The 21,087-nt window shown below is 48.8% G+C and overlaps 1 protein-coding gene across 3 annotated transcripts in view; it reads left to right on the top strand.

The window, feature by feature from the left end:
• KIF3B (kinesin family member 3B) overlaps positions 1-7,689 on the top strand; it is a 44,609-nt gene extending 36,920 nt beyond the window's left edge. For all 3 annotated transcript variants that reach the window (XM_066234308.1, XM_066234309.1, XM_066234310.1), the window contains 3 exons: positions 389-494; positions 3,099-3,277; positions 4,355-7,689. In XM_066234308.1, the coding sequence (XP_066090405.1) occupies positions 389-494; positions 3,099-3,277; positions 4,355-4,457 (388 nt within the window). In that variant the 3' untranslated portion in view covers positions 4,458-7,689. The remainder of the gene's footprint in view (positions 1-388; positions 495-3,098; positions 3,278-4,354) is intronic.
• The last annotated feature ends 13,398 nt before the right edge of the window (positions 7,690-21,087 follow it).

Here is a 21,087-nt window from a genome sequence, read left to right as displayed (position 1 = left end):
TGTGTGTCAGTCTGACCCAGTGTTGGGAATGACTCTCAGTGCAAGTCTGGGTCCCGCTGGAACACTGGGAGCTCTCTGCCGAGGACGCGGGGGTGGGGGGTGTTGGCAGCCATGCCACATGCCCGCCACCTGAGAACTGGGTGATGACTCAGATCTCGTCCAGCTGAAAAGACGCATGCCACTCGCGTCTGAATCCGAGAGCAGCTCAAGGAAAAAGTGTAAGCAGCCCCTGCATCATTTCCACGCTGGCCCTCAGTCCTGGGAGTCACCTGCTTTGGGCTCTGTCTAAGCAGGCGGGGAGTCTTTTGAGTGCCGGTTCCACAGGGTGGCCCCGGGCACTGTGGAGCACACGCCAGCCAGGGCTTTAACCACTGCAGTCCCTTTCCAGGAACCAGCAGATGATGAAGCGGCCTGTCTCAGCTGTGGGCTATAAGAGACCACTGACCCATCATGCAAGGATGTCCATGATGATCTGGCCAGAGACCCGATACAGGGTGAGAAGGTTATTCCCGCACTCCCCTCCCCTCCTCTTTTTTATTTTTTTAATTCTATTTTTCTGAAGTCAGAAGTGGGGAGGCAGAGAGACAGAATCCCAGATCCACCCAGCATGCCCACCAGGGGGCGATGCTCTGCCCATCTGGGGCATTGCTCCATTGCAACCAGAGCCATTCTAGCTCCTGAGGCAGAGGCCATGGAGCCATCCTCAGTGCGCAGGCCAACTTTGCTCCAATGGAGCCTTGGCTGCAGGAGGGGAAGAGAGAGACAGAGAGGAAGGAGAAGGGGAAGGGTGGAGAAGCAGATGGGCGCTTCTCCTGTGTGCCCTGGCCGGGAATCGATCCCGGGACCTCCGCATGCCGGCCAACGCTGTACTGCTGAGTTAGCCAGCCAGGGCCTCCTTTTTTCTCTTATAGGAGTTCAGATTCATGTAAACCTTTAGGCACCACTCTGCAAAGTCACACAGTTTCCAACCTGACTCTTTCCAGAGGCGCCTAAGGACATTCACATTAATATAACTATCTTAACAAATGATAAGTAACAGATAAAAAGAACAATAACAAGTAATCATAAATTAAAAGGTAAACTAAGGGAGACTGAGAAAACCTGGACTAGGGAAGGGGGAGAATGCAGACCCATAGACGGTGCACGGGCAGCTGGAAGGTGGCTCCCCGGGCAGGCGGGGAGGAAGGCGGGTGTCGGTGACATGTTCAAGAACTTGCGGGACTTCCATTGAACATAATGTCGGTCAGTCATGTGGCTATTCCAGATGCTGTGAGGAAGGCCTGTTGAATGACCCAAACGTGTGATGCGTGAGCTTCACTGTACTCAGTGTTTTATTGCTCTCTCTACTCGAGCCTCCCTCGCCTCCATGCGGTAGTCCCTGGCTTCGTAGCTAGCCAGCTGGTAAGTGGATGACCCAGGAGACACAATGTATTATCAAGTTATAAAACAATTGGTACTGCCAGTGTACAGAAGAATATAAAAAAAAATCAAAAACGTGGGGCAAAATATATTGAACTGTCAACTGGGTATCCCTGGCTAGTGGAAGTGCACTCATTTGAGATTTTCTTCTGTTTGCTTATCTTTATTTTAGAGCTGTCAGTGGGGGACATTCTTTTTATAATGAAAGATTTTCATTTAAAATGCTTTTGAGTCTCCCTTGGCAGCCAGAGCAAAACAGATTAGGATTAGTTAGTTCCTCAGGTGCTGTTCTTCCCGGCACCAAGTTATTTTAAAATAAGGAAAACCAAAGGAGAAAGGATGTATTAGATGGGGTTTTATACAGTGGAAGATGAGTGATGTGTCAGACAGAGTCCTCAGATGCATTTTTCTAGCCGTTTCAGAGGGTGCATATCTTGCCATTTATTTCATGTCTTAAGCCAAAAACATGCTTTTAAAGCCTACAAATCAAACATGTCGGTTTCCAGGGGCCAGCCTGATCCGGAGGTGGAATGTAAAGTGGTGCCTCTAGGATGTGTTTAGCAGTAGATCCGCTCCATTGAGAGAAATGTGAAGCGGTACCTCAGTGTGCAAAGCTGATAAATAGAGCCACTCCCTGTCCTCGCCTTTGCTGCAGGGGCCCCTCCTGCGGCGTTGGCTGCTGGGCCTGAACTCCTCGAGTGGGAGGAGCTGGAGGACAAGGTGTGTGGCCAGGGCACGTGACCCCTATGTGCGTGCGACCCCTACACGCGCGCGTCCCCTACGCGCCTGCCTCTGTACGTAGGGGCTGGGAGGCCCTCCATCCCTGGATACCAAGTGAGGGGTCCACCCACAAGGCCCATTAGGAGGTGGGGCCCAGGCTGATTTTTAATGTGGTTACCAGCATGTACCCCATCCCTGCTGCCTCCCCTTGGCAATCAGAATGTTCATCAGAGCTGCTGTAGGTGCTGAGATGATTGGTGATTACCAGTTTCTTCCGTGGAAATATTTGTATTTTTACGTTGTCTGCAATAAATGGGTTTTACTTAAATTAATTATTATTCCCCTCAGGGTATATAATACATGTTCATTGTTTAAAAAATTTTTTTGGCCCTGGCTGGTTGGCTCAGCAGTAGAGCGTCGGCCTGGCGTGCAGGAGTCCCGGGTTCGATTCCCGGCCAGGGCACACAGGAGAAGTGCCCATCTGCTTCTCCACCCCTCCCCCTCTCCTTCCTCTCTGTCTCTTTCTTCCCCTCCCGTAGCCGAAGCTCCATTGGAGCAAAGATGGCCCAGTCACTGAGAATGGCTCTGTGGCCTTTGCCTCAGGCGCTAGAATGGCTCTGGTTGCAACAGAGCAACACCCCAGAGGGGCAGAGCATCGCCCCCTGGTGGGTGTGCCGGATGGACCCTGGTCGGGCGCTTGCGGGAGTCTGACTGCCTCCCCGTTTCCAGCTTCGGAAAAATGAAAGAAAAAAAATTTTTTTTTTTTAAAGAAAATAGTGAAAATCCTAGAGAAGAAAATAAAAATCATCTGTAATCCCTCCAGGAAAACAGTCATAAAACTCCATCACTTCTAGGCAGGTTCTTGCTGGGCAGCAGGTCTGCTTGGGGAGGGGTCTGCCTTGCCTGGACTTACGGGGTCTGACTAGAGCGTCTGGCTGGTAATGGCTGTGCTTTTGCAGGCAGAGAACATCGTGCTGCTAGAGCTGGACATGCCCAGCCGGACCACCAGAGACTACGAGGGCCCCGCCATCGCCCCCAAAGTCCAGGCTGCCTTGGATGCAGCCCTGCAGGACGAGGACGAGATACAGGTGGACGCGTCGTCCTTTGAAAGCACTGCAAATAAGAGATCCAAGGCCAGGTGAGTGGCTCCTGATGACCTGGGTTTGAACAGAGCAGGTTTGAACAAGGACAGAGGAAGGTCGAGGGCGGCAGGAGTGCTTGTTCATCAGAGAATGCCTCACAAGCACAGCAGAAGACACTGGCATAGTACGCTGTGTTTGTTCCTTCATTACACACCTGCTTACGGTCCAGGCAGTACACCGGGCAGACTGAACACAACTCCGAAGGGCCTAGTGTGCCCGGTTCCTACTCTAAGGAGCGTGTGTTCTAGTGAAGCAGGGGACACTTCTTTGGTGCCCACCAAGTACCAGGGACGTCATTTGGTGCTTAAATTAGAAATTCTGTTATATTAAATTCTGGATTAGAAGTTGATGGAACACAACTGCTTGAAAAACCAAAAGTGGAAAAAATTCTACCTGGAAACTTAATGGGTTTTTTTTGCCAGTTTGCAGAAGACAGTCAAGATTTGATTAAGCCTTGACCGGATATCTTGGTTGGATAGAGCTTCGTCCCGAAGCACAGAGGTTGCCGGTTCGATTCCCGGTCAGGGCACATACAAGAACAAATCAACATTCCAGTCTATCTCTCTCTCTCTCTCTAAAATCACTAAAATAGCCTGACCTGTGGTGGCGCAGTGGGATAAAGCGTCGACCTGGAACGCTGAGGTCGCCAGTTCAAAACCCTGGGCTTGCCTGGTCAAGGCACATATGGGAGTTGATGCTTCCTGCTTCTCCCCCTTCCCTCTCTCTCTCTCTCTCACTTCTCTCTCTCTAAAAATCAATAAATATAATTTAAAAAAATAAAATCACTAAAATAAACATTAAAAAAAAAGAGATTTGATTTAGGTGGAAGAATAGTTGCTGAGAGTCAGAGTCCTTTCCCCGAGGTTTCCCAGCTCAGTTGGCAGGTCGTGTCGGCCGTGTGCAGAAGGGTCGGGCTGCGCCAGCCTGGTGGTTTCACAGCGGGCAGTGCGCTGGCTGTCAGGCTGCTGAGGCCAGGCCCCTTGAAACAGTAATGGCACTTGATGGCAGAGGAGTTTGATCTGTTCATGGCCGAGATGGGACCTGTCACGTGAACGTGTGCTTGACTTTTGCAGGCCGAAAAGCGGAAGGAAGTCGGGCTCCTCTTCCTCTTCCTCTTGCTCAGGAACCCCCGCATCGCAGCTCTATCCGCAGTCCCGGGGGCTGGTTCCAAAGTAAAGCCCTTCCTCCGCTCCCGGGGTGGAAACAGTGCTCGCCTTCCAACGGAGAACCTGAGCGGATACCTGCGGAGAGGACTCCAGCCTTGACTCGGAACCATCCCCCTAGGGAGAAGCAGCGGCCTCTTCACCGATTCACTGGTGTCACCGGGCTGAAAGGTGCTGGTCCCAGCCTGGCGCTTAGCTCTCCTGGGCAGCGTCCTTTAATTAGCGTCTCAGAAATGCATGGATAAGGTACAGTGCGGTGGTCGAAGCGGAAAGCAAGAGAATGCCCAGTGACCTTGCTTCCCTTCTCCCTGGAATTCTTCCCCCCTCCTCCCCTTGTTCTCCCTTCCTCTCTCCTCTCCTCCTCTGGCTTGTTCTTCACATGGGGCTCCCTTCTTGTTGAACTCTAGGGCAGAATCAGGAGTCACCTTAGTGGGACCAAGTCGTAGCGGGAGCCTCAGGATAAAATGACAGTGAGGCTGAAACGTAAAAGCCCTGCCTCCTGAACAGGTGCTTGTTGCTTGTTCTTGTGGATTGACCTGAGAAATCTCATGTGGGTCCAAGCCCCCAGTGGCCTGACCCCTGCCCCTCAGTGGAAAGTGGGTCTGCCTTTGGGATCTGCTGAACGAGGAGCTGTCTTCCCGGGAGGCAGCCAGTTTCTGCTCCTGAAGGATTGACGTTGGAAGCAATAGAACTCACGGTCCCTTTGCCTCCTCGGAGACGTTAGGGAAACAGCTTCTCTAAACCTCAGAACCGTGACCATGCTGTCAAACATGTAACTCTGTGAGCTGATGCCATGTCCATACACTGTGTCCCTTTACTCTTCATATGTCACCATCTTTAGCCAAGCACGCGTACTCTGAGCGTCCCTTCCTAGGCCCCGGGCAGGCTGTGCGGGGCGTTTGTGGGTGGAGGGAGGCCGGCCGGGTAGATGCAGATGCAGAGACAGAGACAGAGACGGAAGGCTCAGCGCAGTGTGCAGGGAAGACCGAACAGGGAAGCAGAGCGCCTGTCTGCCTTCGGCTGAAGCTCATCGAACCCTGGACGGCGGCTCCCCCGGCAGAACCAGTCGTGCCGGCGGGCAGCGGCGGTGTGACTGGAGAGGCTCAGAGGAGAGAGTTAGAGATTCCCGTTTACATATCCTAGTTTGGTTTATAAGTTTTATTTGTTTGTACTATTGAAATTCCAAGCTTCATTTTATGTTGGTCATTAGATGAATGTTACCCTGTTTTCCCCCAAGAGAAGCTCGTGTGTGTGGGTGTGCAAGCACAGTGGTGCCTGTGTACTTTGAGTGTGTCCATGTGCGTCTGTAAGAGCGAGACAGAGACCAAGAACTTGCCCGGCTTCAGAAATACACTAATGTACAGTTGTTGCCTTTGTCTGTATTAAAGGCCCGTAGAATGGCTAACCCAGGCTGGAGGGGTCCCCACGGGGGTGTCTTGAGTCCACGGGCCAAGCCTGAGGGGACACTGTGAGTCCCCAGGTCTGCCACCCCAGTGCGCCTTGCTGGCATGGTGCCTCGGGAAGGTGGCGACTTAGGTGGGCCTTGAGTTATACTTTAACTCAGCTGCTTAGTTCCCAGGGCGCATTTCTGGGTCCGAGCCCGTGGGAAGGAGAGGTAGCACGTGCAGCGTCTGAGCGTCTGCGACTGGAGGCGTCCCCCTCCTCAGTCACCCTCCTTTCCGGACCCAGGGCCTTTCCAGGGATTCCCAGCGCAGTGGAGCCTTCCCTCATCTTTCTTGGGATCAAACCCTGCTTCTCTCTTATTACAAGACGTGATCTGTTTGAATAGTAGCCCAGGAGGGTTATCTGTCTCTTGCACCACATTTTTTCAAAGCTAGTATGAATTCCGTAGGCAGAAAATATTCACCCGGCAAATCTGAGAATTGAACACTGCAGATAACGTGAGACCTTAATAGCGATGCCTCGAAGTGGCTGTTCTGACCAAGGGTGGTTGAGTGACCATAGAACCTTTCTAAGAAGGCAAAAGAAGAAAGCTAAGTTGACAAGCAGGGTTAGTACAACACACCCGCCTTGCACTCCGGCGTGCTCACCGGCTGGTTCGTGGGAAAAGCGGAAGGACACCGCGTGGAGGTGCAGCGGCCCCTTCCCACGCAGTCTCTGGTGCTTGTCTTCTCTCCAAGTGCATCCGACAGCTATTTGAGTAGAGCGGACAGTAGACCATCCTGCTGCTACCAAGAAGCCACTGCTCTGGCCTCTGAATTGAGCCAGATGTGTGGAGGACCACCCAAGCCCGCTGAGGGACCAGGTTTTCCTGTCTGTAGTCTTGCTAGAATGTTCCAGGCCATCTGAGGGCCTTCGTGCCAGCAGCAGGTAGTGAATCTGGAAGCCAGCCTGTTGTTATCTAAGACGATCACTGGGAGAAGGAGATTGAGACTGCTTGTGGCCCCTCTTTGCTCTGACCAGTAAGAATGTATCTGGCTTCCTATCTTAAAGTCACATGTCCCCAGACCCCTGGACTCAGACCCCAAGGCCAGAAATCATAGGCATGAAGCACTTTCTTAGGACTCTGACCTAACGCTGGATTGCTCCCCGTCGAATGTCTGCCTGCATGCTGCTTGAATCGCACCACCTGCACCTCCGTGACCAAGGGCGTCAGAGAGTTCCGCAGCTCAGGCATGGGCCGCTCTCTGCTCTTCCTGTCCGATTCCAGTAAGTCTCCCTTACTGAATGTAAATTGTTGCCAAGTTGCTGAGAAGTGTCGATTCCCTGCTGTGAACATGGGATATCAGCTCTGCCTTCCGTTTCCCACTTGAAGTCGAGGCTCACTGCAAGCAACACCCTGGGCCACATCTGAACACCATCCGTGGATGAAAACGAGGCTATGGATCTACTCTAAAAGCCATAATCAGAACGCTTAGAGGGAACCGGGAAAGAATCGTGGGCCTGGCTATTGTCTACCTTGAAAGGTTTTGTCTTGTACTCTTCAGAAATCTGCTACCTTTCTCCCTGCTCTTATTTCTTGAATGAAATGCTTTTGAGGTTATTTATGAAAGGAGTAAATGCTAATGCAGGAAGGAGGCCGTGGGCTCTGTGGCTCCTTAGAGTTACTATTGATCTTGACCTTCTCTTTGGCTACCTTTAGGCAAAGAATATGCCAATACTTGGGGCTCTTAAGTTTTACAATTGATAATTTATTTGTATCATCTCTTTGTCTAGGAATGTAAAAGCGATTCTAAACTAAGATGTATAATAAAAAGCAATCAGATCTATTGTACCTACAAAAAGGTGTCCTCGTCAATGATTAACGCTCTTGAAAATGATATATCTGTGGCTGACACACAGCCGTTTCCCGGAAACATTTTAATTTTTCTAGTGAAAGAAGGGGGGTGAGTGGAAATGAAGATGGAGTTGAGATGCTGGCATTTAAAAAAGACAGTACCAAGGTAAAGGGACATACAACGAAGCAAGACAGAGTGACCAACAGTGCTGCTCACGTTTCTCTGGAGGCTCCTGAGAACAGGCATGACTGTGGGTTAACTTTGGTGTTTTATTTCTTCTCTTTTTTTAAATTTATTACATATAATACTTTAAAATATGTCCTTTTTAATACAAAAATATTTTATGTTATTTACTATCAGAGAAAAAAAATCCCAGAAGGGGACCACGTGCTGGCTGGTCTCTGGCTTCTCCCGCGCCGGGGCCTGCTGCACTGCCCCCTGGGGGGGGTGCGTCTGGTGTGAGCAATTTCCCTCTCTGAATCTTGGGGTCTTTTCCTATAAAATGGGGTGATAATCTTTACCTTGTAGGACCATTGTGAGGATTAGGAATGAGTTAAAACAATAAGAATATTGTATGTGGACTAGAGCAAACCTTTAAAAATGTGCTTATTGCTGTGACAGGGCCCTGTATTGAGAAGCTATCATGAACAATGTGTATCCTGAGAGACTAGAAGCTAGTACTGGGCCCGGCCGGTTGGCTCAGTGGCTAGAGCGTCGGCCCAGCATGTGGACATCGCAGGTTCTCCCAGGTTCGATCTCCGTCAGGGAACACATGGGAAGTGACCATCTGCCTCTTTTTCCCTCCCTCTCCCCCTTCTCTCCCTCTTTTCCCACAGCCAGTGTCTCGAGTCAGCCCTGGGCCCTGGGGACAGCTTGGTCCAAGTGTTGGCCTCACGTGCTGAGGATAGCTCAGTTGATCCCCTCATTCTGGTGATGCCAGGTGGATCCCGGTTGGGGTCATGCGGGAGTCTGTCTACGTCCCCTCCTTTCACTTAAGAAAGGAAAAATGAAAATCCTAGGCTTCTATAGAAAAGCTGCTAACAATTTAACAAATATATGTTGAATACCTACAATGTGCCATGTTGTTCTGGGCACTGGGTATGTAGGTGTGAGCAACACTGACATGATCCCTGCCTGCACGGAACTTGTACTTTTTTTTTTTTTTTAATTTATTTTAGGGGGGGGAAGGGGGAGGAGCAAGAGGCATCAACTCCCATATGTGCCTTGACCAGGCAAGCCCAGGGTTTCGAACCGGCAACCTCAGCATTCCAGGTTGATGTTTTATCTGAGCTTGTACTTTCATGGAGAAGGAGGCAGGGTCAGACTTAACCACACACACACAAATGAGGACAAATGCCCTGAAGTGATATTATAGGATATCATAGGATATCGTAAGAGAATGAGAGGAGCCTCGTTTGGGTTGGGTGGGTGAATAAGGGGAGGGCTTTCTGGAGAAATGACATTGACAGTGAGATCTAGAGGAAAGGAGTTACCGTAGCTGGGCAAGAGAGGAGGGACAGGAACTCGTGAAAGAGGGAACAGTGTTTGCGAAGGCCTTGTACAGGGTGGGGCAAAAGTAGGTTTACAGTTCATATGGGGAAAATGAGCAATCATTAATAAATAATAATACAAGAATGCACTCTGTGTTTCGTGTACTGACAACCCTGAGCTTACTCTTGCCCCACCCTGTCTAACAGAAAAGGAGAATTTCTTAAGAAGGTATCTGCAGTCCTTTCTTACCTTCACTAGAGGGAAGCATGGAGAACTATCGTAGAGAAGATTATAGGACTTTATAAAAAATACCAACAAGAAAAGCAGCAGACCAGCGAGGTACTTAAAGAGCACGTGGAGGACAGCAGCCTGTGTAACTTGGGCGAATGAGTCTCAAGTGTGCTTCTTCATGAGATGGCCTCAGACTACACGTAGTGTCTGTGTACCCGCTTTCCTTCCCAGATGATTCAAAAACATAGCTTGGCTTAACTTAAATCATTATTAGTTTAGAATATTTCAAAATCCATTAGCCAGAAAGCAAGAGTTCAAAGTGTGACTTGAAGAATTCTGAGTGTGTTCTTAAAAGTGACAGAATTCTGGGTTGGCCTGGGGCGAATTCACACAGGTGGTACAGGGCAGGCCAGCTAAGCAGCTTGGAAATTCCTGCCATTCACCAACTTGTTTTCTCATTTTCTGGATTGTTTTTTTAAAAAATCAGCCTGACTGGTGGTGGCGCAGTGGATAGAGTATGGGACGCTGGGATCCCAGGTTCGAAACCCTGAGGTCGCTGGCTTGAACGCAGACTCAGCTTTGGCGCGGGGTTGCTGGCTTGAGAGTAGGAACGTTGACATGATCCCAAGGTCTCTGACTTGAGCCCAAGGGTCACTGGCTTGAGCAAGGGGTCACTGGCTCAGCTGGAGCTCCCAGGTCAGGGCCCATATGAGAAGCAATCAATGAACAATTAAGGTGACAAAACTATGAGTTGATGCTTCTTATCTCTCTCAGTCCTGTCTCTCTCTCAAATAAATAAATGAATAAATCAAGAAACTATTCCACTTGACCAGGTGGTGGCGCAGTGGATAGAGCGTTGGACTAGGACGTGGAGGACCCAGGTTCAAGACCCCGAAGTCGCCAGCTTGAGCCACGGGCTCATCTGGTTTGAGCAAGGCTCACCAGCTTGAGCCCAAGGTTGCTGGCTCGAGCAAGGAGTCACTCAGTCTGCTGTAACTCCCCCCCCCCCCCTTCATCAAGGCACATATGAGAAATCAATCAATGAACAGCTAAGGAACTGCAACGAAGAATTGATGTTTCTCATCTCTCTCCCTTCCTGTCTGTCCCTATCTGTCCCTCTCTCTCTCTCTATCTTTGCCAAAAAACAAAAAAAAAACAAAAAAAACCCAACCAAACTATTCAAACCTTGTATGATTCTATAAGAAGTATATTTGGTCTTTGTCCCTGAAGAGCGTCTACAACCCTTGGAATTTCCTGAGTGACAGGAGTATCTTTTGGTATTCTTAACCAGTCCCTGTCACCCACAGCTGAGTTATGCTTATAAAGTGACTCTAGGTAGGCCCCTAGATAGCTTCAAGGTGAGGGCTGGTTGCCAGAGGAACTGACCGTGTGACTAGAGATTTGGAACTTTTATTGATGGATGTTTATTTATTCATATTTATTGATTTTAGCAAGAGAGGAAGGGAGGCCTGACCTGTGGTGGCGCAGTGGATAAAGTGTCAACCTGGAAATGCTGAGATCGCCGGTTCGAAACCCTGGGCTTGCCTGGTCAAGGCTCATATGGGAGTTGATGCTTCCGGCTCCTCCCCCCCTTCTCTCTCTCTGTCTGTCTCTCCTCTCTCTCCCTCTCTGTCTCTCTCTCCTCTTTTTTTTTATCTTTTTTTTTTTTTAAGTATATCATTTATTTTATTTATTCATTTTTAGAGAGGAGAGAGAGACAGAGAGGGAGAGAGAGGAGAGAGAGAGACAGAAAGAGAGAAGGGGGGAGGAGCTGGAAGCATCAACTCCCATATGTGCCTTGACCAGGCAAGCCAGGGTTTCGAACCGGCGACCTCAGCATTCCAGGTCGTCGCTTTATCCACTGCGCCACCACAGGTCAGGCCTCTCTCTCCTCTTTAAAAATGAATAAATAAAATAAAATTTAAAAAAAGAGAGAGGAAGGGAAAGAGAGAGAGACAGGAACATAGATCTGTTCCTGTATGTGCTCTGACCAGGGATCAGAAGGGCAGCCTTGGCGTATTGAGACAGTGCTCTAACCAACTCAGCCTCCTGGCCAGGGCCACCCCTTGACACCCAGGGAGGGGAGAGGAACTGGAGATCGAGTCAGGACTATGTAATGGAACCTCCAGAAAAGCCCCTAAGCAATGAGGGTTTGGAGAGCTCCCAGGTGATGAGCACAGTGAGGGACTGGGGGGTATGGCATGCCCAGAGTGGGCGTGGAGGCTTCCTGCCGCCCCTCCCCCACCCCCTGCTGTGCATTTCTTCCCTTTGGCTGTTCCTGGGAGTTGCATCTTTTATAATAAATTGGCAATAGTAACTAAAGGCCTTTCCTGAGTTCTGTGAGCCATCCCAGCAAAGATCAAACCCAAGGAGAGGACTGAGAGAACCCCGATTTATAGCTGCCCAGCAGTGTCAGTGGCCACCTGGGACTTGACCGGTGAAGTCAAAGGGGGCAGGCTGGTGGGACTGAGCCCTTCACCTGTTGGTCTGCGCTAACTCCCGCTGGGTCAGGATGGTAGGGTACCTCGGCGGGGTCTGGAAAATCTGAGGACTGGCTGTTGGGTGGAGAGGAAACCCCATGCATTTGGTTGTCAGAAGGTTGTGAATAAAAACAGTTGACCTTGGAAACCATGATCTGGACTCCCTGCTGATGGTTTAGTGTGGGGGCCTGTGACTTTGTTAGGGCCTAAGGCCTGCTCCTCAAGTTGCCATCTGATTGACGTTTACCCCCAGCGTGGTCTCCGAGGACCATGCTGTGGTCACATCTGCCAGTGGCGCTCGTCAAGGACGTAACTGTAACTTGCAGCTGCTTCTGTCTCATCCCGTCTGTCACCAGTCTTGTGGTTAACCGTCTCTGGGTGCTTCAGTTAGGCGAGCCAACCGGGGAATTGGTTTTGGGGGTGGGAGAAATGGGCAGAGCGAGAGATCCCTCGCCTGTGTCTCTGGGGACAGTGCAGCCCACTGGGACGTGTTGAAGGCCCAGGGTGCACCAGGTGTCTTGCTCTGCCCAGGGGGTGGAGAGAGTACAAGGCGCTCCAGCCCTTCTGATGATGGCAGAGGAGACAGGAACACCCGCTGACAAAATTCAGAGTGATGAGCCCCAACGGAAGGCCTGCCTGCCCCCCAGTCCTCCTGCCCTCCGAAGCTGCAGCCACACACACACACGCCTCCTTTGGGACATGCCAACAGCTCCCATGCCTTGGCACCTTCGCATGTGTTATGTTCTGGAAGCTTCTCCCCCTCTTTGCTTGACTAACTCCTACTCACCCGTGAGGTACCGGTTACATGTCACCTTCTGTAAGACTTCCCATTCTGGTTTCCCCCATCCCCACCTGGCTGCATGGTGTCCTTCACCTTACCTGTTTCCTTCCCACTGCTTTCCCCGGCTTGCAGCCGTGTATGTCTTTGCTTTGCTCTCCCCCACGGACTCTAAGTGCCCTGTGGGCATGTCTTGTCCTCCCCTCAAGTTCCACAGGGACATGAGTTGGGTGGTGGGACAGGTGCTGACACCTGCTGCTGTGTAGCACAGTCTCTTCTGTCGGGAGGTGGAGGAAGGCTTTGTGAAGCGCGTGGGTCATGCTGTGGCAGCACGGGCAGTGTTTTGCCCACCTGGGAGGGAGGGGAGAGCAGAGCATGTCGGACAGAAGGAACACGGGCACGGGCATGTGGGACTGGAGAAAGAACAGGGCCGGGAAGGGTCCCGACTCCATGGCACGTCCCGCAGAGGGGAGAGCCTTCCAAGCCTTTTTTTTATCTTTGTGGGAGAGCAAAACACCTCTATGTAGCATTTTCTCCTTAAGCCAGCCTCACACGCTATATTATTTCTCTTCAAGATAACAGAGCCTGACCAGGCGGTGGCGCAGTGGATAGAGCGTCCGACTGGGATGCGGAAGGACCCAGGTTCGAGACCCTGAGGTCGCCAGCTTGAGCGCGAGCTCATCTGGTTTGAGCAAAGCTCACCAGCTTGAGCCCAAGGTCGCTGGCTTGAGCAAGGGGTTACTCGGTCTGCTGAAGGCCCACGGTCAGGGCACATATGAGAAAGCAATCAATGAACAACTAAGGTGTTGCAACAAGAAACTGATGATCGATGCTTCTCATCTCTCTCTGTTCCTGTCTGTCCTTATCTATCTCTCTCTCTCTGTCTCTGTAAAAAAAAAAAAAAAAAAAAAGCTAACAGAAAGCAGCTTCACCAAGGGCAGCTTTAAGTTTGCCTGTTGTTCACGAGGGTTTCCTGGGCTCAGTTGGCAAATTCCTTTCTGCAGCGAGTTTTCCCTGGCACAGCGCACTACCCAGGGAATTCCAGGAGCACTTGAACTTGACTTCAAGACCCTACTTGGCTAAGAATGGGGCCAAGGGATATTCCAGGGCAGTGGTCTGCAAGGTGGTCCCTTTGCTGTGTTGGGAACAGAGAAATTAAACTTCTGCCATTGGTTTTGAAATGTATCTTCCTTGTCCAGTCAACAAAAGATTCTCCTGTGTTGTTCAAGACTGGGGGCTAGGTGTCACGGGCGACAGCTCAGAGCCCTGCCCCCCAGAGCTCCCCGCCTGACTCTTACGGGAAAGAAGGCACTTCAGAAAGCCTGAGGGTACAGCACAGAGGGGGGTCTCCAGGTGACCGGCCTTGCAGGCGTGGTGCCTTCAGCTGAGCCTTCCCTCATTTCTGCTCAGGTGAACTCCACTCAACCTCCAGGCCCCTTTCACACCGCCTGGCGGAAACCTGTGTCTTGGGGTGGGGAGCTGGCTGCTTTCCTCCTGCCCCTGGTCCTTAGGCCACTTGGGGCCAGGCATTCTCCTGGATGCTGGGGGATTGGGCTGAAAGACCTAGGCGGGGTGTGGTCAGGAGCAGGAATGGAGGGGGCCCTAGGCACTCTGGGAAACTCCAGGCCGGGCAGAGGAGAGCCAGCCTACGGGAGCCTGGCTGCCTTGGTTTTTACTCTGCCGGGGGAGATCCTGAAGATCCTGAGTTGGGAAACAGCAAAAATGCTAAGTCCTCACAACATTCTTGTTTAAATACATGGTAGTGTTAACCAGTGAGGTAGCTACAGTACCCTCATGCTACTGCTGTGGCTCCAACGTTTAAAGAAGAGAAAGAGGAGGAGAAATTACAAACATACTGAGTGTTTATTTTATCCCCCAAACTGTGCAAAGTATTGTACTTTACAGATATAATTTTCTTTAAAATTCACAACACCCTAAGACAATGGTCCCCAACCTTTTTTGGGCCACGGACCAGTTTAATGTCAGAAAATATTTTCACAGACCGGCCTTTAGGGTGGGACGGATAAATGTATCACTTGACCGAGACTAGCGTCAAAAGGGAGTCTTAGATGGATGTAACAGAGGGAATTTGGTCATTTTTAAAAAATAAAACATCGTTCAGACTTAAATATAAATAAAACAGAAATAATGTAAGTTATTTATTCTTTCTCTGCGGACCGGTACCAAATGGCCCGGTACCGGTCCGCGGCCCTGAGGTTGGGGACCACTGCCCTAAGACATAGGTACTATAAATTAAAAAAACAAACAAACCCTACATAGTAAAAGGAAACATCTGCATTATGGTCAAATGCATAATGTCTAGTTAAGCACGAGGATCAAACCCAGAGAGCTATAAGTGCAGAGAGGAGGACATGGAGATAGGCAAAGACCTCGGGGCAAATCATGGCTCAAGCTGAAGGCGGTAAGAATGTCACTAGACTTACAGGAAATGTGGCAGAACGGAGGAGGGAGTTTAGGAGCTAGACACACCCCAGTGGGCAGCCGTTACCTGCGGTGAGCTATCGCACCTTGGTGGGAAGGCCACTAGGGACCCTGCTGCTTTCTGAGCTGCAGTTTGAAATGCTAACTTCATCACGTACTACGGTTCCTTATACGCCTGGCCCTGTTTTGTTCTCGGCTAGGTTTGATATGTCTGTCTGTTCCTCTGCTAAAAATTCCATTTCAGTTGATGTAGCTACATAGTGCACCTTAATGTCTAGAACAAGTCCCAACTCATCAGCCTTCAGTTTTCTGGGCAGTAGGGTGGAGGGAATGAATTCGCCACTCTGTGGACCTCTCTGCAGGACTCGTTCAGTGTCCTCATGACAGGGTGCTTGGCTTGTGATCCACAGAGCAAGGCAGGTGCTGCAATGCCTTTTATGACTTAGCCCCAGAAGCCACACACATACACGCAGTCACTTCCACAATATCTATTGCCTCCACAGTTCAGTCCTACTTAGAGTGGGAGGGGCTAGAAAGGATGTGAATCCTTGGGTCCATTTCGGAGGCTGGCTCCTGCAGCATCTCAGAATTCAGAGTGAGTTTTGGGTTTGAATCTTGACTCCAGCAGCAACCAGTGTGATCTTCGGCAAGTTCCTTTGCTCTACTGGCCCTGCCCCTTGTCTCACTCCCCTCCCAGTCAGGAGTTAGGGACTGCAAAAGCCCTACCTTCCACATTTAGACATGAGCAATGGAGAGGAAGAAAAGCCATGTGGGGTAGCGTGTAAGATAATATTTTTATAGTAAAACATGGAAAATGAAATAACCCATCTAACAATCTCATTACATTAGTGCCATAGCTTTTAAAATTTTGGTGTTAAAATGCACCTGAGCCTGACCAGGCGGTCACACAGTGGATAGAACATCGGACTGGGATGCTGAGGACCCAGGTTTGAGACCCCGAGGTCGCCAGCTTGAGTGCGGGCTCATCTGGTTTGAGCAAAGCTCACCAGCTTGGACCCAAGGTCGCTGGCTTGAGCAAGCGGTCACTGTCTCTGTTGTAGCCCCCCCCCCCCGCCCCAGTGAAGGAACATATGAGAAATCAATCAATGAACAACTAGGGAACTGCAATGAAGGATTGATGTTTCTCATCTCTCTCCCTTCCTGTCTGTCTGTCCCTCTCTCTCTCTGTCTCTCCCACAAGAAAAAAAAATGCACCTGAAAGTTTCTTTTCCTTCTCCACAGAGGAAGAATAGAGAAAATGGCTTACTTTGAAGCTGGTTAGATTTATGGTAGATACAAGTACATTTGTCTCTCTGGCATGAAGAGAGATTAAAAATTACAATAAGCTCCTTAGTCAAGTCCTGAAATCCCTACCTGAAAACCTAAAATAATCACACGGGATCTGTCATTTTCCACATTTTTGGCAAAAACTAGCTCAGGCGATCATTTGAGGTCACTTTGGGGGGTGGTCTTACACATTTCTTAAAAAGAAAAGAATTTAAAGATTTTTAGCATTAACTTTTTTTTATTATATGAGAGTATGAGTAGCATATACTCATTCTAGAGATTTGGAAAATAAAGACAAGTGTAAAGAAGCAAAGAACATTACCTACCACCTTAACCTAAATGCTGTTTTATGGGTCAACTGAAAAAGAAGCAATACTTGCCTATTTTTTTTTATTAAAAATGTTTTTCTCACTGAGAGAGGGAGAGGAAGGAACAGAGAGAGAGAGAGAGAAAGAGCATCAACTCGTTATTCTACTTACTTGTCCCATTTAGTTGTGCACTCATTGATTGCTTCTCGTATGTACCCTGCCTGAGGATTGAACCCATGACCTTGGCATGCTGGGACAACACTACCAACTGAACCACCTGGCCAGGGCTGAAAAACAATTTTTTTAATTAAAAAATGTAATACTTGCCTGACCAGGCGGTAGTACAGTGAGTGGAGCATTGGACTTGGACACGGAGGACCCGGGTTGAAAACCCCGAGGTCGCCAGCTTGAGCGTGGGTTCATCTGGTTTGAGCAAGACTCACCAGCTTGAGCCCAAGGGCGCTGGCTCCAGCAAGGGGTTACTCGGTCTGCTGAAGGCCCGCGGTCAAGGCACATATGAGAAAGCAGTCAATGAACAACTAAGGTGATGCAACGAATAGTTGATGCTTTTCATCTCTCTTCCTTCCTGTCTGTCTGTCCCTATCTGTCCCTTTGTTTGACTCTCTGTCAAAAAAATAAATAAACTAAAAAAAAAAGTAATACTTTATAAAAAGAAAAGAAAACCCCAAATCACCCATAGTCTTACAGCCCATAAATAACTATTATTAACACTTTGGAAGAGTAAAATGGAATTTAACACCTTTTTCTTACTCGTGGGAGACCAGAAAGCAGGAGTAGATTTAAATGATAAATGACAGGGAAGCCGAGTTAGGGCTGTCCTTTGCACGAGCTGATACAGTGTGTTAAGATAACAGTGAGGTCCGACGTCTCTATTCCTGAGCGCCTTCACCACTCTGGGTGAAACCCTGCCTTGTTCTTTCCCAGTTCTGCCTGGGTAGGTTCCAAATACTGTTTAGGGCTCTTTCAATGGCAAATTAGTCCTCAGGGATTTTTGTCCAATAGAGTACTTATTGAGTAAGGCCGTTCATTCAACAACTGAGTGCCTACCTTGTGCCAAAAATGGAGCCAGATGTTGGAGGTGTGGTGATGGACGCAAGTAGATGGCTAGCGAGAGCCAGACACTAAACCAAAGAGCAGACAAAGGAATGAGGTGGGACCAGAAGAGACAGACATTTGTTCATCATCTGCCACGCTGGAAAGTTTAGTAAGTGTGATCTCATTTAATCATCTTGGACCTAAGGGAGATAAGTTGACCTCCCTGAACCTCAATTTCATTTAAAATGGAGTTACTGAGAGAGAACATTTGTTAGGCTGGCAAACTGTTCCAGGGCTTGGTTGACTGAAGTATAAAAACGAGGCACTTGTCACACTTCAGACACTAACCCTTCTCAGAGGCAGAGAGGACAGGCATTTATTGAGTCTACTGTGCGCAAAATGCTTTACAAAGATCCCATTTAACCCCAGTGCCGTCCTCTGAGCTTGTTATGTACCCTGTTGTCCAAACAATGGCACTCAGTCCGTGAGAGGTGTCATAGCTTGACCGAGGCCACACAGCTGGAGGGTGACTGCAAGATTCACACCCAGGCCTGCTGAAGTTCAAAGCCAGTGGCGATCCATGACCTCCTAGGGAGGATCAGGGTGCGTGCGTGTCCTTTCGGGAATTCCTGGGTGTCTGCTGGCGGTGTGTTTTTGTTAATCAGATTCCCCGAATGTGTGCTTTGCTCATAACTGTACGGTTTGAAAACAGTGACTCATCCTCAAACGGGAGGGTTGAGTATCGGTCCTGTTTATCTGACACTGCCCTGTGACACCTGTGTTGACTTCAAAGCTACTTTGTAATACAAGCACTAGGATAAAAACTGAAAAAAACAGACACCAATATATATATAAGTTTGTTTTTTGGTGCTTCTGACAAGAAACAAGCCTCATTAGCTTAAAAAAAAAGCACAGCTATTTAAGTTTTAATGACTAAAGCCAATTTTCCAACAGAGATCTTGTATAGTCCTCTGAATATATTCTCTTTTTACTCTAAATTATGATGTTATTAGTTTCCGTTGGATTCTGCAAGGGCAGAGACCATGAAATATTCACATCTGGCTTCTCCCACGGTTTGACTCAACTGGGAGAACTAGGCAGTATTGGCCGCAAGTTAAAGAAAGGCATTTTTCACAGTGCCTGTATTATTAGCCTTCTTCTGCTACTTTGTTACCACAGATATAGTAGCTTAAAACAGCATCCATTTACATTTCACTTTCTGGGGGCCAAAATTGACCACAGTGTGGCTCAGTTGGTTCTCTGCTTTGAATCCAAAAAGGCTAAGATCAAGGTGCTGGCAGGATGTGTTCCTTGCTGCAGATGGTCAAGTGAAGGAGAGCCTGCTTCCTGCTCACACAGGTTGTCAAAATTCTGCTCTAGCCTGACCTGTGGTGGCGCAGTGGATAGAGCGTCGACCTGGAAATGCTGAGGTCGCCGGTTTGAAACCCTGGGCTTGCCCGGTCAAGGCACATATGGGAGTTGATGCTTCCAGCTCCTCCCCCCTTCTCTCTCTCTGTCTCTCTCTCCCTCTCTCTCTCTCCTCTCTAAAAATGAATAAATAAATAAAAATTAAAAAAAAAAAATCTGCTCTAGGAGGCTGTAGGACGGAGGTTCTATTACTTGTTGGCAGAGCTTGTTGTCAGCTTCTGTGGCTGCCTACATTCCCAGGCTCGTGGCCTCTTTCAAAGTGAAGAACAGTGGGTTGAGCTTCTCTTAAGCTTGGAGTCTTATTCTTCTCTGCTCCTGTGTGCACCCTGACCAGGGATCGAACCGGCAACCTCTGCACTTTGAGACAATGCTCTAACTCAGTGGTCCCCAACCCCCGGGCCGTAGACCGGTACCGGTACCGGTCCATGGGCCATTTGGTACTGGTCCACAGAGAAAGAATAAATAACTTACATTATTTCCATTTTATTTATATTTAAGTCTGAACGATGTTTTATTTTTAAAAAATGACAAGATTCCCTCTGTTACATCCGTCTAAGACTCCCTCTTGACACTTGTCTCTGTCACGTGATACATTTATCCGTCCCACCCTAAAGGCCGGTCCATGAAAATATTTTCTGACATTAAACCGGTCTGTGGCCCAAAAAAGGTTGGGGACCACTGCTCTAACTAACGGAGCTATCTGGCCAGGACTTACCACCCTATCTTAAGGTCCTTAATTCCATCGGCAAAATCCCCTTTGCCAGGGAATGTAACATATTTACAGGTTCCAGGGACTAGGACATAGTTTAGGGTAGGGTGGGGGAGGACATTATTTTACCACAGTGCCTGTACTAAACAGGTACATTTTAGAGTGAGTTTTCTTGTTACTCCTTGGAAGTCAGAGAGGGGTGAAGCTACTAAAGAAAATGTTTGAAGCCCTGCCTGGGCAGCTCAGCTGGCTAGACCATTGCCCAATACGCTAAGGTTGTGGATTTGATCCCTGATCGGGGCACATACAGGAATCAACCAATGAATGTATAAATAAGAGGAACAACAAATAGAGGTCTCTCTCTCTCTCTAAAATCAATTTACAAAAAAAAAATGTTTGAAACAAGCCAAATGACTTGTCAAATTGGGTTACTGTGTCAGTGTAGATTAAAAACGAAAACAATAGAAAAAACCCTTTGTAAAAATGTTAGGCCGACAATTTTTGGTGGTGGAGGGGGGTTTGTTCTTCTTTTCCTCCATGTTAGGGTAAAGTTAGGGAGAGAAGACCAAGATTATGCCTTATTTCACCTCCGATAGCCTGCTCACTTTGCAGGATTTTACTGGACGTGGAAGCCTGTGTGTGGAGCATTGGAAGCAGGGGCATGAACTCTGGTGTTGGGCAGCACTGTATCGGTATTCTCTCAGCATGGCTCTCCTCTGTGCTAACACCAGGGAGGAGAGGGTGTATTTCCTCACCCAGGTTGGAAACCTTTAAAATGTGGCCATTGACCCTGCCTTCCTATTACTTAAGAGCTGGCCATTAATCCAGTTTCGGACTGATTCTAGGCATTTTTTTCTGGACAGTGACTCAATGAACAGGAACAGAAAACCTATATTCTGGCTACCTCGATTCATTTCATGCTCTACAACCAAGGCTCAAAGAGGTGAAGGAGCAGTGCCCATTGTCTCTCAGCTGGCACCAATTATTATTATTTTAAAAAATATTTATTTTATTGATTTTTTTTTTTTTTTTTTTAGAGAGGAAGGGAGAGGGGGAGAGACAGGAACATCGACCTGTTCCTGTATGTGTCCTGACCAGGGATCGAACGGGCAACCTCTGCACTTCCAGAGTTGCTCCAAGCTATCCGGCTAGGGCACAGCTGGTACCAGTTATTAAACACTAGCTCTATGCCAG

The sequence above is a fragment of the Saccopteryx bilineata genome, chromosome 6 (genome assembly GCF_036850765.1).
Source record: "Saccopteryx bilineata isolate mSacBil1 chromosome 6, mSacBil1_pri_phased_curated, whole genome shotgun sequence".
Taxonomy (NCBI): domain Eukaryota; kingdom Metazoa; phylum Chordata; class Mammalia; order Chiroptera; family Emballonuridae; genus Saccopteryx; species Saccopteryx bilineata.
This window is presented reverse-complemented; position numbering and strand designations above follow the sequence as displayed.